Here is a 20,849-nt window from a genome sequence, read left to right on the forward strand (position 1 = left end):
CCAGGTCACTGTCGGCCTGTTGGAGAGCTTTCTTGAAAGAGAAGATCTCCTGATCTTTCTTCTCCATCTCAATGTTCATCTTCTTCTCCCATTTTGCGTCCATCTGAGACAGAGTATCCTGATGGTCACGGTTGAGGATGCGCATTCCATTCTCTACGTGCTCCAGGTCACTGTCGGCCTGTTGGAGAGCTTTCCTTAAAGAGAGGTTCTCATCATTTTTCTTCTCCATCTCTGTGCTCATCTTCTTCTCCCAGTCTGCTTCCATCTGAGACACAGTATCCTGATGGTAGCTGTTTAGTCTACACACTTCACTCTTCATGTTCTCCACTTCACTCTTGACCTGTAGGAGATCTTCCATTAAAGAGAGGATCTCCTGATCTTTCCTCTCCTGTTTAGTCCTCATCTTCTTCTCCCATGCACTCATCTGAGACACGATATCATCCAAGATGCCGTTGAACTCAAACTCAACTTCGCTCATTGAGCTGCTCGTCTCGTTCTTCTTTTTTTCCTTCTTACTGCAGACCCCCTGCCATCCACCTTCATCTCTGACCATGTTATCCATGATTCTGATCCACTCTCCAAACCTTCCTCTTTAAGAAGACTTCTAACAGTCCTTTGTGCAGTCAAGCAGTAAATCTGATACACACTCAATGTGCTGCTGGGTCTTTCCACAAGAATCGCTGCCTTCTCGTTAAAGGATATAAACTCAATGCAGTTTAACTTGTAATGACTCTGTCTCTGAGAACACTTCTACCCTCAATGATATCAAAGTCACACTGAGCAGGCTCTGATATTTTTAGAACACTTATCACTTGAAAGTGCCTTTCATGTTTTTAGAATACTCAAAGTGCCTTTCATGTTTGAATCAAAGTTCCTTTCATGTTTTAGAACACAAATGCCAGAGGCAGAATGTTCTAAATGTTCCACATGAACAGGGGGATAAAATAAGAGGTTAAGGAGGACCGTACCATTCTATTTATTTATGTCAAACAGATTCTCACAGTATTGTGTTAGTAAATTTTGGATAAAATTAGATCAAATTAATTTGTTGTTGGTCATTTAGTCAATATTTTAACTGTTATTTTGTATATTTTTCTCATTTTTTGTGTTTGGTTTTTTGAATTGATTTTGTGAGTTTTTCGTCATTTTGTGGATTTTTAATGTCATTATCATATTTTTATTTTCATGTTGTGTATTTTTATATTTGTGTTGTGTGTTTTGGGAGTAGTCATCCTTGTGCATCTTTCTTGTCAATTTGTCGATTTTCCTATTAATTAATATGTTTTAGTTGTCATTGTGTATGTTTTTCTTTTCTTTTACAGTCAGCTCCAATATTTAAATGCAAGACGTGACAAAGATTGCTTTGCTACTAAATATCTATTATAGATTATCCCTTGCCGTTAAAATTCACGACAGTAACCCTTTAATAACTTATTCTTTCATATAATAATACTTCAATTGGCCCAATGTGGTTGCAATTGAATGTTTGAAAAGTGCCATTTTAGATATAATGCTAATGAATTTCCCTGTCTATTCAGGTTTTTAATAAAGAATAATGAAACCTAAACAATTTTCTTAACCTCACAATAAAGTCAGCATGACCTCCCATCACCTTCAGAGCTCTTTATTCTGTATTTTCTGAATGTGGAACAAGTTGAACCAGGTCTGGGTCACTGAGAGAACACTCATTGTCTCTGTGCTAAATCTCTCAGAAGGTGAAAAGAAGGAATAAATTGGCAACTGGATTCCACACTGCACTGCCATTTGCCAAAAAGAGATAGGTGCGCTGTCACCCATGTGTCAATGGAGTCCTGGTTCTGTCACTGATACAGGCATTGAGCTGTCAGACCACCTGAATGACGAGCCGATAAAGACCAATGGAGACAAAAATGAAACCTCTTGGTCTGAGATTAAAATAGAAAAGGTTAAAAGATTAGGAAAATAAGGTGTTAAAGGCACAGTGAGGGGAAAGAGTAAAGTATATTACGTTATAAAAGTGTTCCAATGCAATAGATGATCAAAACAGATATCAGCAGGATTCCTTTGTCACATGTTGGACACAAGTGGAATATTTTCTTTTTTGTGTTCTACGAATTCAACAATAGATGTGTTTCGTGGGTTGCATATTGTTGTTTGCAAAGCCGGTTCTTTGCAAACGTATGAATGATCTTGGCTAAGCTGCTTAACATGGAGAAATGCAGGTAATGCCAATGGGTATGCAGAGAAGTTTTCTTTTTTCTATCTGTTCTTGCTTGTTTATCCTTTGAGATAGTGATAATTTGTATGTAGTCTTCTGATTAACATAAAAATTGCATTTTTAATACTAATTTTGGCATTTATACAATGATTGTTGTCAAATAAATCTGTTGAGTGAAGTAGAACAATACTTTTGAAGAAGCTCTCCTTGGTCAAGAAAAAGTTTTAGTCCTCGTGCCTTTGTTTGCTTATAGTCTCGGAATGGAAATAAGCTTTCTGACTAGAACTGTGACAAAAATAAAATGTTGGTTGTTAAAAGAACAGCCTGCTCAATTCTTTGTTAGAAAATCCTTAAACCTCTTTTTTTTCCTGTAAGCCAAAGTTGAGGGATTAGTTTAATTGGTTTGAAACAAAAGAACAACAAAGCTCTGAATAATATGCAGGCTTTCGGTTCTCGACCATTTGTTGTTAACAGCCAGGGACCTCGAGGTCGGATCGAAGTTTGAATACGACACTAAAAAGCGGAGGAGCAGATTTGTGCTTGATTCCGCTGTCCTGAGCATCACCGCTGGTCTCTGTCCTGTTCAGGCGTCTCTTTGTGCTGCAGCCACTGGAAGGTGGGGCTGTTATAAATAGCAGCACAGGGTTGCAAAAGGGTTGATGCTGACCTTTAAGCGAACAGTGAGATTCAACCACTCAGCTTCTCTTGAAGCCACAGGCGCTCTTGATAGGCACACATACTCTCATGCACACACACACTCTGCCCTTAATAGTTGTCAATGGAGGTCAGCTGCTCTCAGGCTTTATATGTGGGTGGCTATGTTGTGTAAATCTTTTTCTGTTTAGCTGTGGTGCAGTAGCGTTCAGTGAGAGATTATCACGTGGCCTGTAAAACTGTCAGATTTTATTTAATTAAAACCTGTAGGTGAGACTATAAATGAAATGCACAATCTGGATCCAATCTGGATGAAAATACAGTTGAGTAATTGAGGAACAAGACCGTCATAACTGAGTTTTTTTTTTTTCTTTTTTCAAACTGATCCAGAGTCATTATATAGAATCAGATCCCTTCCAAAAATGTAATGGAATCTTCCATTGCGTAAGGCCTATCTTTAATTAAAATTTTATCAATAACCTTGGTGGAGGTAATTACAATATTTTTTGTCTTTGTGAAGCCTTTTTATTTAGACTAAATACTTGCTACTTTTTGTCATTATTTGCCTTTAGTTTTAGCTCAGTTTTTGCCAAGAAAAAAAGTATTGTAGTGCGAACAACTGTCAAATGTCTTTTTGCGTTAATTCCCATTTTACCTTATTGTAAAGGTTCCTGAATTAATTTAACATTTGATAGCCCATCATCAACATCATTGCTATCATTTTGCGTTGCTACAACAACTGCCTTAACTCAAGGAATCTGCAAACCGGGAATCAACAAACCAAGGTTTACTGTTTGACTGTTTCTCAGGATTCTGGCCTCAGCTGCTCCAAGTGGAGGGTTCAATTGAGGCTTTTGGGGTCTGCAACCACAACGGCTTGTTTTGGTGCTACACTTGAATTTATTCAACCTTTCATGGAACATCTGAGTCCTACACCCATTTTACAGAGCAACCGCTCAACTCCAGGGCCGCTTGTTTTTTTTTTTTTTATCACAATGGTGTGTTTCTCATTAGCTGCTTGTTTCTGTGGTTTGGTTAGAGATGCATAGGTCCAGCTTAATATGTGGGAGTTTCAGTTATTGGACTAAAGTTTGTCACAAATGTGTATTGAAAGCAGACTTTGCCACAATTTATCATTTGGCACTATCAACTCAAGAAAGCAAGGAAGAAGAAAAAACCCTTAAACGTCAGAGGTAGAAAAAGCTGAGTATACAGATTTTTACTTGATGGAAAACCTTTAAATCTAATCAAACAATATGACATGTGAGGGGAAAACATGTTTTTATTATATATCTCTGACTGCTGGGTGACGAAACCGTGGCAGCTTCGCTCGAACAATAACATCCCTCAGTATTAATGTAAAGCATCGCCCGTCCACTCTCATCTTGGAGATTCCTTGTTGTTGACATCCACTGCCAGCTGCTGTGACTTGACTCTTAACAGCGAAGGAATGTGTCGAACCCGGGCCTGGTTAACTTCTTCACCCACACACTGTCATACTGGTCACACAGCATCTTGACACTGAAACTCTTGAGCTTCTCGAGCACATTGTGCACAGGCGGTTGTCTGTTCTGCAGGCATCTCCCTGTCTTTGAGGCCCTTTATGGAAATGTTTGGCAGTGAGACCACCTCTTTGTGGTATCTGTATGAATGTTGTCCGTAAGCACAGAGGGCAAGCTGTAAAGCAAAGTCAAGTAGTGCATTCATACATTGGGACCCTAAAGAGAGTAAAGCGAGAGAGGGAGGATGAATTCTGGCCATTGCCAAAGGCTGCCATGTGTAGGATGTTCAGAAAAGAAAGGTCGGGCTTCAGTCTGCTTAGGGACCTATTAGCTTCTTGGATGTGCTCAGAATGCTCCCAGTGGCACCACCATTTACCGTCACATTTGTTTTCTTTTATTCCACATTTAAACGGCTTTTCTCTTCTGCTACCTTTTAATTGGAGTAATATTTTTGTCCTTTTCTCTTTAGTTTGCGTTATGATCACAGTGACTGCAATGTTGGTATAGAATAGATCTATCACACAAAACATTAAAATTCTCGACTTTATTACTTCTCAAAAGGAGGTATTCGCATTATACATTTCCTTGTTACATTTTGTGTCTTTCATTTCCTTTTTAGGGCAATTTTTTTTCTATTATGTTGTTTTTTCATTAACAATATGGGTTTAAATAACTTGTATGTGACCTAGTCATAAATGTGTTTTTCTTTCTCTGGTTTTCACATTCATATACTGTAAACCAAGGCTTGTTACTTTGTGTGTGTCTGGTTGAGTTACTGGCTCCCATTGGTCTGTTTCTGCAGACCCACCAATAAACAGCAGTGATCTTGATGGAAATGGGAAAAGGCACTTGCTTCTTTCAGTCTGTGTACGGGGTGAACACAGTTCATGAGAAGTGAAATCAAACACACATACTTGCGCTCGCACATACTGAAGCTCCGCCCTTCATCTGTGCCTGCCCAGGTGTCTGCAGTGGAGGCCATACGCAGTTGTTTGTCGGTGTGTTTTGAATCCCTGCTGACACAGTCACCAGAGGTTCTGTGTGTGTTTGTGTACATGTGCTTGTGCGCTCGCGTCCAGGTAACATCTGTGCCTCAGAGTCGCACTCATCCTCTGGCAGAGGTCACATGAGCTGGGTTCATCTGTGTGCCAACATGAAGCTTCCTTGACCTTTTTGGATCTTGTTAAAGGTTCTAATGGAAGAAACACTGAGAGGGCTTTGTCTGCTGGAACCAGCTGTGTCTCTCAAGCCTCGCTGCCAACAGATTATTCTGTCCTTTCATTCTGCAAGTCTGAACTGTGTAGGGAGAGAGTGGGGGTGGGATCCACCTGGACTGGTCAGAGATGTGATGGGAAGAACAATATGGAAAGGGAAACGTGGCAGAAATGCATTCAATACACAATCTACCAACCACTTTCAGGTGAGCTGTGACATCATAATCCCACCTTTATGGTTTTATTTGTGATTACTTCTTCTCAGTTCATCATCTGTCAAGGAATCCTCTATCAAGTTGCTTTCGTTACCAACCAGGACATTTGGTATGAGACATCTTATAACCACAGGGTCACAGGTTGGACTCTGCATTAGCAGATGTGTCCATCAGCAGCCATCTGTCCAGTCAAAATGTCCTTGATAGAATGCTGGACCCCTACCTGCTCACTTTCTGTGTGCATTCTGGGTAGGTGCATCAACTAGAAGCCCAACATGTACAGTATGGATGGCTTTGTCTTATACAACCCATGACTGGATTGTGCTGGACGATGGTACGCCAACTGGATGACGTTAGTATATACTGTGGATTAAAAGCTAACAGCACAGGCTGTAGCATGCAATAATGAAGTCTAAGGAAGACTTTTTTTGGGGGGTTCTTTGTGGAGGAAAACCCGACCACTCTCCTTGTCTTCTATAATAGTGTATATTAGTAAGTGGACCGGTTTTTGCACCAGGGGGAAGGGGAGGGGGAGTCGGGCTTGATCTGAAAGGAGGGAGGAATAAACAGGATGTGAAAGAAGTGAGAAAGTGATGAAGAGTTTTGATGATGAATGGAGGCAGTGATGAAGGAAACGTCTGCTCCCCACCACAGTCTCCTCATTTATCTGATAAAAGCGTCAGGCTCTTGTGATGAAGTACCATTGTCATAAGTCACTCCAAGTGTGATATTTTTCTCTGTTTACGATGGGATTATAGTCAAACGCACCCCACTGGAGTGTTTGTTTGCACCCCATGCTAAGCCATTTAGGATTTGAGTAGAATTGGATGACATTTCCACCACTTTGCATTGAAGTGTTTACACTGTATGCCTTACTTAAGAGAGCAATGGTTTGCTTTATGCCGAGGTGAAAGTAATGGATTACAAGTACTCACGTTACTGTAATTGAGTTGCTTTTATGGGTACTTGTACTTTTTTGAGTATATTGATGAATCAGCAATTTTACTTGTACTTAAGTACGTTTTAAAATAAGTAAAGTGATGTCTTACATTTCTACACCAACCGTTACTGAGTAAATTAGTATTTTTTGTTTTAAAATCAACATTGAATGGACATTGTGAAACTAAAAAAAAATGAAATGACCAGACAACAATCAAGTTCATCACATCATAGCCGACCAACCATATTAAACGTAATGCACTGCGCCAAAACAGCATTGAATTGAGCTTATAAGCCTGAGAATTCTTTTTTAATTTGAATTAAATTCCTTATTATTTTATTTAAAAAATTATTTTTACATACTTTTTATTTCATACAGATGCCCTTGTGGAAAACAAATTAAGCTCCAATTGTGCAAGATTTGGTCGCTTCCTTTTTAAGTTTATACATGAGATGTTTATTGTATGCAAGGGAATCGTGGCAAGATTTATTACCAAAAATGTGGGAGGTGAAAATAACTTGTAACTTTTACTTTGAGTACTATTTAATTGAGCTACTTTCTACTTGTACTTGAGTATTTTATGTATGACTTACTTGTACTTGAGTATGATTTGAATCAAGTAACAGTACTTCAACTTGAGTAGTATTCTTTACACTTCTGGCTATATGTTAAAGGTTTCAAATGCACCGATGTGTTATAAAACCTAATGTGATAAATGTTCGTGTGTGCGTTTTTTTTTCTTTTTTTACTCCAATACATCCCGGAAAAGCAATATCACGTAGTAATGGAACAATCTACAAGCATGTGTTTACTTGGAGCCCGTGATAACAAACATGATGTTAACCATAGCGGCACATGGTGACGTGCTTCCGTCTGCTGCTGAATTACGCTGATTGTCATCTTCTCAGGTTTCCTCTTCTGCTCAGAAAAGATAACATCCCTCGATCTATTTCTCCTCGAACATCCCCCCCCATTTTCACTGTCTTGCCTTTTTAAAATCCAGTTATCTTTGCTCTCATAATGATAATGATGATGATGATAATGACAGTTAGTGTATCTTTTTTATCTTAACAGTATTGCTTGCATTTCCTTTCCGCTTTGTTCATCAGTATCTGAAGTCAGACTTGTTAGTTGATGTATTTCATGGACAGTAAGATGCTGCATGCTCCAGACTTAATGTTTCCTGTGTTTATTAGTGGTTTAATAGCAAAAATAATCATATTTATTTGCTCTCTCTCTTCAAAGAATCTCCAAGAACATTCCCACTACCAAGGACGTGGAGCCTCTGCTTGAGATCGACGGAGATGCTCGCACATTCGAAGTGTTTCTTTCCTCTCGGACGCCGGTGTTGACGGCCAGAGATGTGGAGACGTTTCTGCCATGCACCGTCAACCTGGACCCCAAACTACGAGAAATCATAGCAGGTTCATATCCCCCCTTCATATACAAATAGCTTGAGGTCAACCTATGACATCATCAACAAGAAGTTCCACAGTGTGGATATATATATATATATATATATATATTCTTTACCTCCTGAGGCTGCTTGAGTCTGACTACTTTTGTTTTGAAGCCTGAGGCCGTGTCATTTGACGGAGGTTTTGCTGAGTTCATTTGGTTTTTCTGATACCTAATACCTCACTCTGGGACCTTAAGATGTCCTAAAATGTACAACATACAGGAAATCAATGTACATTTCAAGGTACATTTCCTAAAAAAAGTTGTCTGAATAAATGAAACTTTAACATATTACTTTTTTTTTTCAGGGTACACACAAAGATAATTTTCGTTCTGATTTTCATTCCTTCTCACCTCTCTGGCTTTATTTTAATTTGAAATATACATTTGTTAAATTGACCCAACCCAAAGGTTTGGAATCTGTACTGTCATCTTTGTGATGTGTGGAGTTTAGCGCTAACTCATTTGGCAGTGACATTACTCACCGCCTGCACGGACCCTTAGTAACTCACCTCCTGCTTGTTTTATTCCGAACAATCAAATGTTCAGCAGTTTTTTTTTTTTACTACAACAATGTGGAATCACAACTATATTTTTACTCACTGTCACCCATTGTGCTGCAGTAAATTTCACAGTTTGGACATTCAGTGATGTAATAGAGCATCAGTACTTGTGCTCCTGTGCGTCAGCAAGCATTCAGCTAACAGAGGAGTGTCAATGACGCTGAGTGTGAAGCTGCTGCATCATCGTAGTGTTCTGAGACCGTAGAAAACGTGCACAGTGCACACACTCCCTCACAGGGAAAGTCTGTTGCATTTAACTCACTTGGAACTGACCAAGTCCCCACAACCAGACCTGCAGTCTATGCAAAGCTTCACGCCACCACGAAACATGTGTTTATGTTTTTGTTTATGTGTCTGTCCTCGAGAGTGCGTGGGCGTGAGCGGAAGTTGACCAAACGCTCCTATACCCAGTCCACTCCTGCTGGGGCCATTTGGTTCTTGTGCCCAGTGTCCTGTGGCTAGCCAGTGGGCAGTGGAGTCGGCGAAACCCGCCCATAAGCCTGACTCACATCATAAGGCCCCCATTGTGTTCAGAGGCTGGACTGGGTCTCATTCACTGTGTCATTCAGCAGCCACTTGTATAACCAGGAGACATTCTGGTGCCTGCTCCTGCTTCTGTTTCTGGTTCTCACTTTTTTCCTGCCAACCACACAGAGCCAGTCTGTTCTGTCTTTATGCCTCTGTAACTTTCAGAGTTTCTCCAAATCCCTTGTAATTTGCTTACTTGACGTGATTTATGTGAAAACAATACTTGTAAGATTTTGTTTGTGTTCACATGGTGTGACATTTATTTGTTATGATCTCAATAGGCTGTAGTTGTCATATTCTAAGTCTGAGAAGGCGACATGTCGGCTTGTTTTCTGCCTGTGAGCAAACAGTGATTTAAGTGAGAGTGGAAATCACAGTTAAGGGTAATGGTGATGATGACATCTGCTCATTTTCTTTGCAGCGTTTAGTTTGATTGTTTTTTTTATTTTTAGCGTGGAGTACACCTTCAGAAACAATGTTGTTATTGTTGTTGTTGTTTATCCTGCAGAGCCTGAAAACTGTTTCACTCCCTCCTATTTGTCAACTGTCGAGACAATGAAATTGAAGTTAAATTGTTGATTCGTGGGTGTATGTGACGGCAAGGCAGGGTTGGGGTCACTTTTCCCCTGAAAGTCAACTACAAACAACTAAAGTTCAATTACAGTTATTCACAATTACAGAGCCTTTAATAAATAACCCTATAAAACATGAAGCTCCTCTTATATTAGCTTTCTTTTAGCATCTCTTATGCTAACGGGTCCGTTTAACTCGATGTCTTAAATCAGCTGTAAAATCCACTAAAAATATGATATTAATCCAGTTTGTTTCTCATCTCTTGTTAGGCCTCATAACCAATGAAAATATTGGTTTTCATATTTTTGGTGTGGGCGTTTGAGCCTTTCTTTTTGTCAGTATACCCCTAAATTTCAATTTTTTAATGATATAATGATCCTGAAGAGAACTGACAGGTAGTTGGAAAAGTTGAATTGAAACATATTTGGATAATTGTTAACTACGTATGTGTAAGGTGTAAATAATTATCAACTATGCAATTGAATTTATAATTGACCCCAACCCTGATTCGCAGCGTCACAGATGACCACTTGTTTTTTCTCCTCTGTTGCTTCATTCTTATAGACGTGCGTGCGGCGAGGGAGCAGATGCACTTAGGAGGAGTGACGTATCCCACGATGCCCCTCCAAGAGCCGGTGCCCCGTCCCCAGTCAGCTTACGGTCAGCCCACCACAGCCTGCTCTCCGTCCGGCTCCTTTGCTGGGTCGCTGCCTCCTCAGCCTCACAGTTCCTACTTCAGTGGAATGACTGGCCCTCAGCACCCATTCTACAACCGGGTGAGGTTGAAAACAGAGGCGATAAATCCTGCTCTTGGGAACACGCTGTCCCTCGTAGCTTTGATGGCCTCCTGGGCTTGATTTAATTATCAGGCTTCTGCTTCAATCAAATAAGGCTCACAAGATTAAAGGATGTCTGAGAAAATGGAGAAATGTTAATCAAAGTCATTGTCACTAATAAACAATGTAATTACGTAGAAAAAAATTACAAATGTTTGACTGACTTAGGTTTCCCAGACTTTATTACAGTGTTTTTCTTTTTCATGATTTAATGTTTTATTTTATTTCCAAATAAACCCCATATAAACACTTAAAGTTAACATGAAAGCAGGATCATGTGCAAGCATCATTAGAAGGGTCTCAATACATCCCATTAACACAGACAAAGAAAGATTAGAGAAAATAACTAAATAAATCATAATCATAATAGCGTTGAGATGCCTTATATATTATTATATATATTATTTTTGGATTTATGCTGTGAAAATTGCAAAATTTTAATATATATACAGCATATTAGTTTTTTCAACCCTGGGGTCGTGACCCCGTGTGGGGTTGCCTGGAATTGAAATCAGGTAGCCTAAAATGCTTGTAACTGATTAAAAAAAATTATTTCAATTATAATTATGTTTTCAAATAAAAACACCACACACAATCTCAAACAACTGTATTCTATACTTTCACTTTCTCAAATATAAATCTAAACAAAACAAATTAATAAGATCTTTATGCACTAATCCTGGCTTCTTTGTAATTGTAACACAGTATAACAAACACGATCAAAAAAGTGTTTCTTGAGAAAAATTCTCTCTGGAAATTTCTGATATAAAAGCGGGGTCACGACCCAGAAAAGGTTGGGAACCGCTGCTTTATTATATCAGAGTACGAACAATGTGGATGTTTTGCATTTGATTGAAGAGTTTAGATTGTAACTCAAGATAGTAAGAACACATTAAGTGGACATTTTATTATTTTGATGTTTGTTTTTGTTACTTGAACCTTCATATTATTTCATACCTTTTGTTTTACTTCTCCCCTTCCCTTCCCCCCCCCACCTCTCCTCTCGTAGCCTTATTTCTCCCATCATGTGTATCACCTGCCACGGCATTACTCCCTCCATGCTCCCTCATCCTCACGCCCATCCAATAAACCACTCTGTCAGCCCCAGGACAGCAATGGACTTGTAAGTAAAAAAACAAAAAAGAAAACAACAAAAATAAATAAATTTTACTGCAGAATTTACAATATTCACTTGATTTACTGTTCGATAAGAGTCATGTATTTTTTTTTTCCAGGTGTAAGTAACATTTGTTTATTTTAATGCTAAATTAATATGGCATTATTATAAACAATAACTATAACATTTAACCCTTTTTATTTTCACTTGTCTTTGTGTCTTAAAGTTTTTTTCACCTAACTGAGAGATTTATTTGTAAGCCTAACATTATAATTCAATTTTACAGTTTCTTTACCAATTTCTCAATGAAGTTTTTCAACCTTGGGGTCACCTGGAATGTGTTGATTACTAATAATAATTTTCATTATTATTCCTTTTCAAGTTAAACAACTGTGTTCTATATTTCACACTTTCTCAAATATACAGTAAATCTAGTTCAAATAAAATGCTGTATAAAGAAAACAAGAAAAAAAAATATGCAATTAAAAAAATATCTGACCTGGATTATCGTGGCTACTGTGTATTTGTTACATGGTGTAACAAACACGATCAAAAACGAATTCTAGAAAAAAATTAATTGGGGTCGCCAAAAATTTGTGATCTAAAAATTGGGTCGCGATCCAAAAAAAGGTTGGAAACCACTTGCCAATCACATGCTCACCTATACTAGCTTCTACAGTTAAACATATCACTCTTTAAACAAAGCTTAATTAGCTTTTCTTGGACTCAAACTAAATTAATTCCAGGTTTGACCTTCATGAGTGCATTTACTGATTACAGAAATTGAGACACAATAAGATGAGATAAACCTTTATTCGTTTCCACAGTTTGTAATAAATTAAAGATGGTCAGTAGAAATGCACAAGTTTAAGGAATCCTTGTCTCCATTCTGCATCCGTGCCAGGATGTTATTGCAGAAGATGCCAGAGAAGGTCTCCCATCGAGTCCCTTTGACCCCTCAATGGTAACATTAGCAACATTAGCAGATGTTAAAGTGCTCATAAACCTCCAGAGCCGACATGAATGCATCTAGTTGTAGTTTTTAGCATGTTGGCATGGACCCTAAGCCTTGTGTGTCCTTTTTGGCATTGCATGTCTATGTTTAACAGGTCTATGGTTGTTTTTATCGCTGACAGACGTCTAAACATAGAGTATAGAGTCGTACATATAGAGCAGGGGTGTAAAACTCATTTTAGTTCAGGGGCCAAATATGGAAAATTTTGATCTGAAGAGGGCCACAGATTTTATGTGGAAAAACTAGTACATTATTGTTCCCTAGTTTGCACTTGTATTTTTACATAAAATACAAAATATGTAAGAAACCAACAATATCCATGCAATAAGTGACAGATATCAGTCCCAACAGGGCCTTAACTTTAAATTTCCTAGATTTATTGTGAACAATTTCTTTCTAATTTGAGGAAAATCAATTTTTTTTTCCACAGTTTAACTTTAAAAATGACTGCTATCATGCAATATAAGCACCAGGAAAACTGTGAGCCACCTGCATCAATTGTTGAGTTTAATTTACACAATCATTCAAGTTTTCTCTGTCATTTTTGCTTTTTCCTGCGAGCCGAATTGGATCCTCCAAACGGCAGGATTTGGCCCCCGAGCCTTGAGTTTGACACGTGATATAGAGCATACGTCTGCTTCTTAAGACGCATTTGTTGGGATGCTGTCCACGAGCTAACCATTAGCGAGTGCATCTACTGCTGGAAACCATAGCAGCAAATCCGTTTGTTTTTCTTTTATATTAACATTTATCTTTTTAAAAACGTCTCTTGCAGAGAGAATTTCAGCCTGTATTGTCAAAGGAAAGTAGTCTAAGTTATAAATCTTTCATATTCTTGAATAGAAAAGTACATACAATAAGGATTGAGCTGCAGTCAAAAGAATTGGGCCTCTAATTCTGTCTCTTGGTCTCACAATTGCAAGAAGAAGAAGAAGAAGAAGGAAAAAAAAGAAAAACTGCCACCATTAGAGCAATTTGATGATAACGCTGCTCAAGAGATTTCTGTTCCACAAAGCCACTTATCAGGGAGCTGCCAGCTAGCATTTAGAGAAGCCGTACAACAGATTTAAATACAGATTATTGTGTAACGTTCCTTCCTCAATATCTCTTATCAGGCTCTGTTTTTGTGTCCTTAATCCTGTCCTTCAACTTAAATTTTCACACTATTCTCATATTTGTTTTTCCTGCTCTTTCCTCTTTTTGTTTTCACGTGTTTTTTTTTTCATTCCCTTTTTATCCCCCGAGTTAATCTGTTTTTTTGCGCAGCTCACACACTCCTTTATTTTCTACAAATCTGCCGATGTGTTGGTGTGCGTTTGTGTGGAAATGTAAGCAATCCCAACCCCAGTGTAATTGCCTCGCTGATGTAAGTGCAAGTATGGATTCCTCCGGCTCTTGGGATTATCATCAGAGCAACTGTTTGAGCGAGCAACACACCCTCACAGACAGACGTACACACACACACACACATATATATAAACTGACAATGAGCCCAATGCTGGTAGGGCTTATCTCCTTACCAAGACGCTTCCTCCCTCACAGAGCTCAGTTTCCTCTTCCCCATCCTTCTGCCCAGCCCAGGGCTCAGCCCAGCTGTAATTACAGTCTTATCACTCACACACTGGGAGGGTTTACACAAACACACACACACACACACACCCACACCCACAGACATTCACGCTTTCACTTATGTTCCTAGAAGCTGCTGAATGAAGAAGACATATTTAAAGCCTTCCCCTGAATCAAAACTTCTCCCTTTTTTCTGCAGATCAGATATTTCATCCCTTTTGTGTCCCTGTTTCCTTCACAATCTGTTTGCTTTGCAAAGATCGTGGCCCGCAAAAAGCCAGCTGTGTCCAGGAAAAACTAATAATTCACCTTTCCTTCAGCCACTTCTTTTCCAGACCGCCGTGCACGAGCTGTCTCTTGGTTCACTGTGAGAAGAATAAATGTGTGCTCTGTTCTCTCTGATGAGGCCAACATGTGTGCTACTGTTTCTCTGCTTCTCTGTCTGTTCTCTGTTTTACTTTTTCTGCACCTCTCCACCTTATTTTATTTCAGGTAAACTCTGGGTTTTGAAGTGTTCAAACTGTCAGTGTGTATTGTTGTCTGACCTTTTTTTTTTGTCTCCTTATCAAGCATTTAAAGTCGCTGCCTTACAAATTCAAGAAGGTACACCTTTGGTTTAATGGCTCACTTCATCCCTGCATCCAGTCTCACCCTTCATTATCCACTTACCACTATCTTAATTCTAAACTTGCTTGTTCATTACGACTCGGCATGCAATAGCAATAGATTAGTAGTCAATGCTTTGACTTTAAACACCTCCCATAGTAGTTACTAGTCCCTCTAACCCTAGTTAGTCTCTATGTATCATAGTTCTAGTATTCATGTCCACCATTTTTTGGTCCAACACTTCATATATAACTTCTTTCTGAAACAAAGCTGAAGGCTCATTGTGAATCCAATCCTAATTTTATGAATATTTAGCTGTTCGTTGATATTAACCATAGTTAAGCTCTGCTCATACTCAAATTTAGAGTACATGTACTCAAAGTGTGTGAGTACACTTGACTATTGATGTAAAAAGTGTCACTAGCACTACAAGTTCGCATTATATGCTAATGAAGAGGCTGGGAAAAGCAAATTCCGGCTTTCAATTGGCTTTCAAAAATATTACAACCAATCATGGGACTGGATTTGGTTAAAATCCCTCCTACTTCATTTTAATTAGGTCTGGTAGTGCTACTCGTGTAATTTTGAGCGTACTAGTAGTGCTTGTAAACCAAAGTGTAGTTCTACTAGTAAAGGTTTTTTATGGCACTCTAGTGCGCAAGTTCGTTACTAGTAAAAACCCAAAGCTTTACTAGTACTATTAGTTACACAAAATTGTCTTTATTAGCACCAATGTCTAGTTTACTAGTACACTCAAAATCTCACGAGGAGACTGTACTTAATCTACTAGTAGTACTAGTAAGGCAAGGCAAATGTATTTGTATAGTATATTTCATACACAAGGCAATTCAATGTGCCTTACATGATCAAAAAGTGCAACAGAAATCAATATGAACATCAAACTCAGCAGTAAAAACATTAAATCATAATAATATGATTAAAAATCTCCCTTAGTCATACGCAGTAGAGAAAAAGAGTGCCTTATACTTGGATTTAAATATATTCACGTGATGCTGACTTCAGCTCTGCTGGCGGTTTGCCCCACTTCTTTGCAGCATAACAACTAAAAGCAGCATCTTCATGTTTACTGTTTACTCTGAGCTCCACTAGCTGACCTGTGTCCATAGATCTGAGAGACCTGCTGGGTTCATACCTGACTAACATCTCACTGATGGATTCTGGACCAAGCCAATTCACACATTTATACACTAGCAGCAGAACTTTAAAGTCTATTCAGAGGCTGACTAGGTGCCAGTGTAAAAACTTAAAAAAAACTGGAGTAGGCCTAGAATCCATCACCCTGATTGCTTGTAAAATTTTCAAAAGCCAATGGCAAGCCTCAATTTAATTTTTTTTCTCCATTTTATTAAGATATAATGCTTACTAATATTACTAGTGATTTTTTTTTTTGCTTTGCTAGTTTTTTCTTTGAGTGTCCAAAGAAGTGCTATATAAATCCAATGCATTATTATTATTAATATTTAACTATGGTCCATAACACAAATATCATATTTATGCTCTAAAAGCTTTCCAAAGCTTTCTGTGGTAGAAGCAGGAGATGAAGGGATGGAAAAGATGGAAAAATAGTCTAAAAATAATTAGAATAAGGAAGTAAAAACTGTGGGATGATGGAATGGATCATGTTTTTTTTTTAGTTTTTAGCACCGGTGTGCGGCATTCCTGTTGTCCATGAGAGCTCGGACAACATCACAGGGAACGCGCACCCGTGCCTCAAAGCAGCGGCTCAGCTCTACAGTGGCTCACAGACATACAGACTCCATCCTTTAAGTGTCCAATATATTTCTATATGCACGAGAAACGGAGGAGGTTAACGTTGTATTTAGAGTGGTTGACAGTTTGGTTTACTTTTACACTTACTGCGTGTGGCTGATAGAGAGGATGACTGTGTGCGATGGTGATTTATTTTGCGCCTCTGTGGGCCCCGCAGTGACAGGCGCGCACATCTGTTAGTCACAAAATGTTGCTCGGTTTTCTCTAATCAATGTGTTGGCAGCAATGAGTTGAATCTAACAGTATGTGAGGTTGCTCTGCTAACACCTCCTTGTGATAACTCCGCAGACATCTTTGTTTGTGTGTTATTTATTTGTTTGTTTTTCCCATAGGTTTGTCCTGCTGTGCTGCTCAGCTCTCTGGGTACAGAAGCCGTGTGTGAGCGCCTCAAACTATTGGATGGAATGGACCCCAATATGCTGTGTCAGTACGCCGCCACCATTAAGAAGGTATTCACATCAGGCGGCGCACTGGTTTTTAATCTAAATTTGTCACCAAATCATTGGCTTTTGCCTCCTTTTTTTCCCTTTGCAGGCCAACATTAATGGTCAAGTACTCACACACTGCAACCTCGATGAGCTGAAGAAAGAGATGGAGATGAACTTTGGCGACTGGCAGCTCTTTAGAAGAATGGTGAGACTTTAGTCACAAGGATAATGGCCCATGTACTGTATGACAATATAAGGGCTGGGACTTTAACGCGTTAATTGCGATTAATTAATTACAGAAAAATAACACACACAAAAATGACGTAGTTAATCTTTTATTTTTCATTTTTATTGCACTCCAAACAGTGTGGAGACTTTTTTATTTCACAAGTTCCCAGTATACCCATCATCAGGGTTGCAGTCAATTACATTTTCAGTTACAATTACACTTTCAAATTACCCATGTTCAATTACGATTACAATGACAGCATTTTTTCTAATTATATTTAAATTACAATTATATTTTTATCCTTAGAAAGTCAATAACAATTATCTTTTAAATAAATTACTATAGTTCAATTACAATTAATCACAAAATCACATAAATAAATAACCTAATAAAAGTTAACCTTCCTCTTGTGTTAGCTTTCTGTTAGCATCTCTTATGATAACGGGTCCTGAATCAGCTGTATAATACACTAAAAAATATTATCTATCATCTAATTTATTTCCTGTCTATTGGTTACCTTGTTAGGCTTCCTAATCAATAGGTTTTAATCATTTTGATTTGGGCGTCTGAGCTTTTTTTGTGTCAATGTACCCCTCGATTTATATATATATATATATATATATATCTAGGTCAGAGTTGAATGGTTTTCTCACTGTATTTTGTCATTCCTCCAAGTCTCTCCCCTCATCATTCTCTACACACGCAACTTCCTCCTCCTCCTGGACATGCCGAGTGTCAGCGCTTGCCCTGTTTTTTGATCATTTTCTCTCACCATCGCGACACTCTAAATAGTCCACTTAGTTCTACACATGCTCTGGTCGAGTGTGAGCTGCTGGGAACTTCAAATCTCGTAGCACCATTTTTTGTCTCGTAAACTCCTTTCCTCTCCCTCTGAGCTCTGCCCATCACAGGTGATCTCTCATCCAAAAGTGCGCTGCTCCCACCTACATGTCTCTAGTTGGTCACTACTTCATTGTACAAGTTAGATATTCACCGGAGAGCTTCGTCACACTGTCTCCTAGCAACCCCAGCCGAAAAGCACAATTCACGCCTCTAAATGTGAATGGCACTCAATGAGTTAATATGTAACCTTTTGGTTTATAATAAATGGGTGAGTTTTTCTCATCCGTTGCTGACTATTGTTCTCTGTTTGAATACAAAATAAGTAATAAAAGTATAGATGATTTTATGGATGATTGGATGATTAATTAGATAAAACATTTTAATCGAGTGTCACCACTAATCAATATATTTTCCTTACTCAAGCCTGCACACCAGAATATATTTGAATTAAACGTCCCTTGATCTAAGTTGAAGCTGGCCAAGGAGAGAGAAGGGTCTGGAATCACTAACATATGTCGCCTTCTCCTCTCCATCACATGTCACTCTGGCCTCCTAATGCGAGCGAAGGCCCCTGATTGGTCATGTGTTTGCCAGATATCAGATGCAGCTGGAAAGTTTTGTGGTCGTACAGCTCTATGTAACACCAGCGTTGTTTGGTCAGGATGTAGCCAGCACAGAGTCATCTGGCCCAGGATGACTAACTGATATCTGGATGAAGGGAGGCTATTGTTGGGTAGGAGTGGACAACTGAGTAGCTCCACTTAGCAAAAAAAACTCACAAGCATGTGCTTTTTACTGCTGCCTTCTGGCACATTTAGTTTGTGCATCACATGCTTTGGAAAACATGTTTACGGTTAGACCAGTAACTTCCTGAAGCGTTGTTGACCGAGAAAATCCAAACTGTGACACTACCAGGGTTGGGGTCAATTATAACTGATGATTAATTACAATTATGATGTAATTATAATTGTAATAAATTATCTTTCTCTCTGGATGCCAGGGCTATATATAGTATTTTAATTATTAATATTTAATTTAATCACATTTGTGTGTAGACCTTTCACGTTTAATTTATTTATCTTTATCTGATTTTTTTTTCCTTTCTGTCGTCAATTATCCTAAAAATATTGTGAAGTTGGAGGATTTGAGATATTTTGAGATACAAAATAATTCATGTTTTTATGTCATTTTCACTTTTTCCTGCGGGCCAAACTGGATGCTCTAAAGGGCCGGATTTGGCCCCCGGCCCTTGAGTTTGACACCTATCATAAGCGATGCTAACAATAAGCTAACACAAGTGGAAGGATACATTTTATGGGGTTATTTATTAAAGGCTCAGTGATTTTGAGGAATCGTAAATTAACTTTATTAATTGAGAATGTCATTGTAATTGTTTTCCAGGGGGAAATTTTAATTGTAATAGAAAAAAATTGAAAACATAATTGATTTGTAATTGAACATGGATAATTGAAGTGTGTATGTAATTAAAAAATGTAATTGATCCCAACCCTGGACACTACTTCTTTTTTTTTTTTTAAGGTGATTGAACAGCGAGAAGTTGAAACCCAGGCAGTGTTCCAGGATGAATCTCGCGCTGTGAGTGAACAGGGGAGCAGCGTGCACCACGTGGAGCCCAGCAGACGCTCAGCAGGGACCCAACGGGAGTCAGGGGCCTTCAACCTCAACCTCAGCTTCGAGGAGCTGAGCGCAGCCGAGATGGAGGAACCCCCGAGACGTAGCAATACCTCGCACTGGCCGGTCAGTTTCCTGCACACGACTCAGCAGATCTCCATGACGTCTAAGCAATAAAAAAGAGTGCACTACACATAGTGTTCATCTTTGTTAGCATATGCAGACAAGGTATAAAAACATAAATAATAATGAAGATCTCCATAGCCATGTGTGTATGGAAATTTGATATTGGTAATATCAACCATAGTTAAGCTTTACTAGTGATTACATTTGGAGTATACATGTATATACTCAGTTTTGGCTTATTAGAACACAAGTTTCAAATGTTTTTATACCATTTCACTGTGTTTTTATGCTTTTATTTTGAAAGCCTAAGGTCTAGCCTTGTGTGAAAAATGTCATACTTGTATGCGCCTATGGTGTGTATGTTTGAATGGCAATAAACACTATCTTTCTATTTATCTATAGATTTCACTAGTGAAGCAAAACTTGTCACTAGTAAGCATTATATGCTAATAAGGGGGGCGGGGTAAAGCAAGTTCAGGCCTACACCGGATTTTCACTAGATGCATAACTACACTGTAACGTCTCTGTTTCGTAACTGCAGCTTAATCTACTGTTCGTCAATCCCCGCCGCCTCCATCTGTGATGCGTATCTGCTGCAGTAAGGACTTATAATTCACGTGTAATCGTGCAATATAGTGAGTTTTAGCAGTTCTTTGTTTCCTTAGAGAGGAACAGAAGGAAATTCACTCGGTTCTGCCCTGTAGATCTTCTGCTTTTGTGGAAATTATTGAGATCCAACCATGGATAAGTGCAATATTTATATATGAAATATGATCCACTGCCACCCTGCCCAGGGTGTAGCCATGCCTAGCA

General features: G+C 38.7%; 1 protein-coding gene across 6 annotated transcripts in view; it reads left to right on the forward strand.

The window, feature by feature from the left end:
• Positions 1–20,849, forward strand: part of kidins220a (kinase D-interacting substrate 220a) — a 72,880-nt gene that overhangs the window by 43,391 nt on the left and 8,640 nt on the right. For 3 of the 6 annotated variants that reach the window (XM_028438839.1, XM_028438838.1, XM_028438837.1), the window contains exons 24-31: positions 7,968–8,146; positions 10,409–10,620; positions 11,690–11,803; positions 12,702–12,761; positions 14,952–14,984; positions 17,111–17,227; positions 17,313–17,411; positions 19,818–20,036. In XM_028438839.1, the coding sequence (XP_028294640.1) occupies positions 7,968–8,146; positions 10,409–10,620; positions 11,690–11,803; positions 12,702–12,761; positions 14,952–14,984; positions 17,111–17,227; positions 17,313–17,411; positions 19,818–20,036 (1,033 nt within the window). The remainder of the gene's footprint in view (positions 1–7,967; positions 8,147–10,408; positions 10,621–11,689; positions 11,804–12,701; positions 12,762–14,951; positions 14,985–17,110; positions 17,228–17,312; positions 17,412–19,817; positions 20,037–20,849) is intronic. The other 3 variants (XM_028438840.1, XM_028438841.1, XM_028438842.1) reach the window with 3 other exon arrangements.

Source organism: Gouania willdenowi, chromosome 22 (assembly GCF_900634775.1).
Source record: "Gouania willdenowi chromosome 22, fGouWil2.1, whole genome shotgun sequence".
Classification (NCBI taxonomy): Eukaryota; Metazoa; Chordata; class Actinopteri; order Blenniiformes; family Gobiesocidae; genus Gouania; species Gouania willdenowi.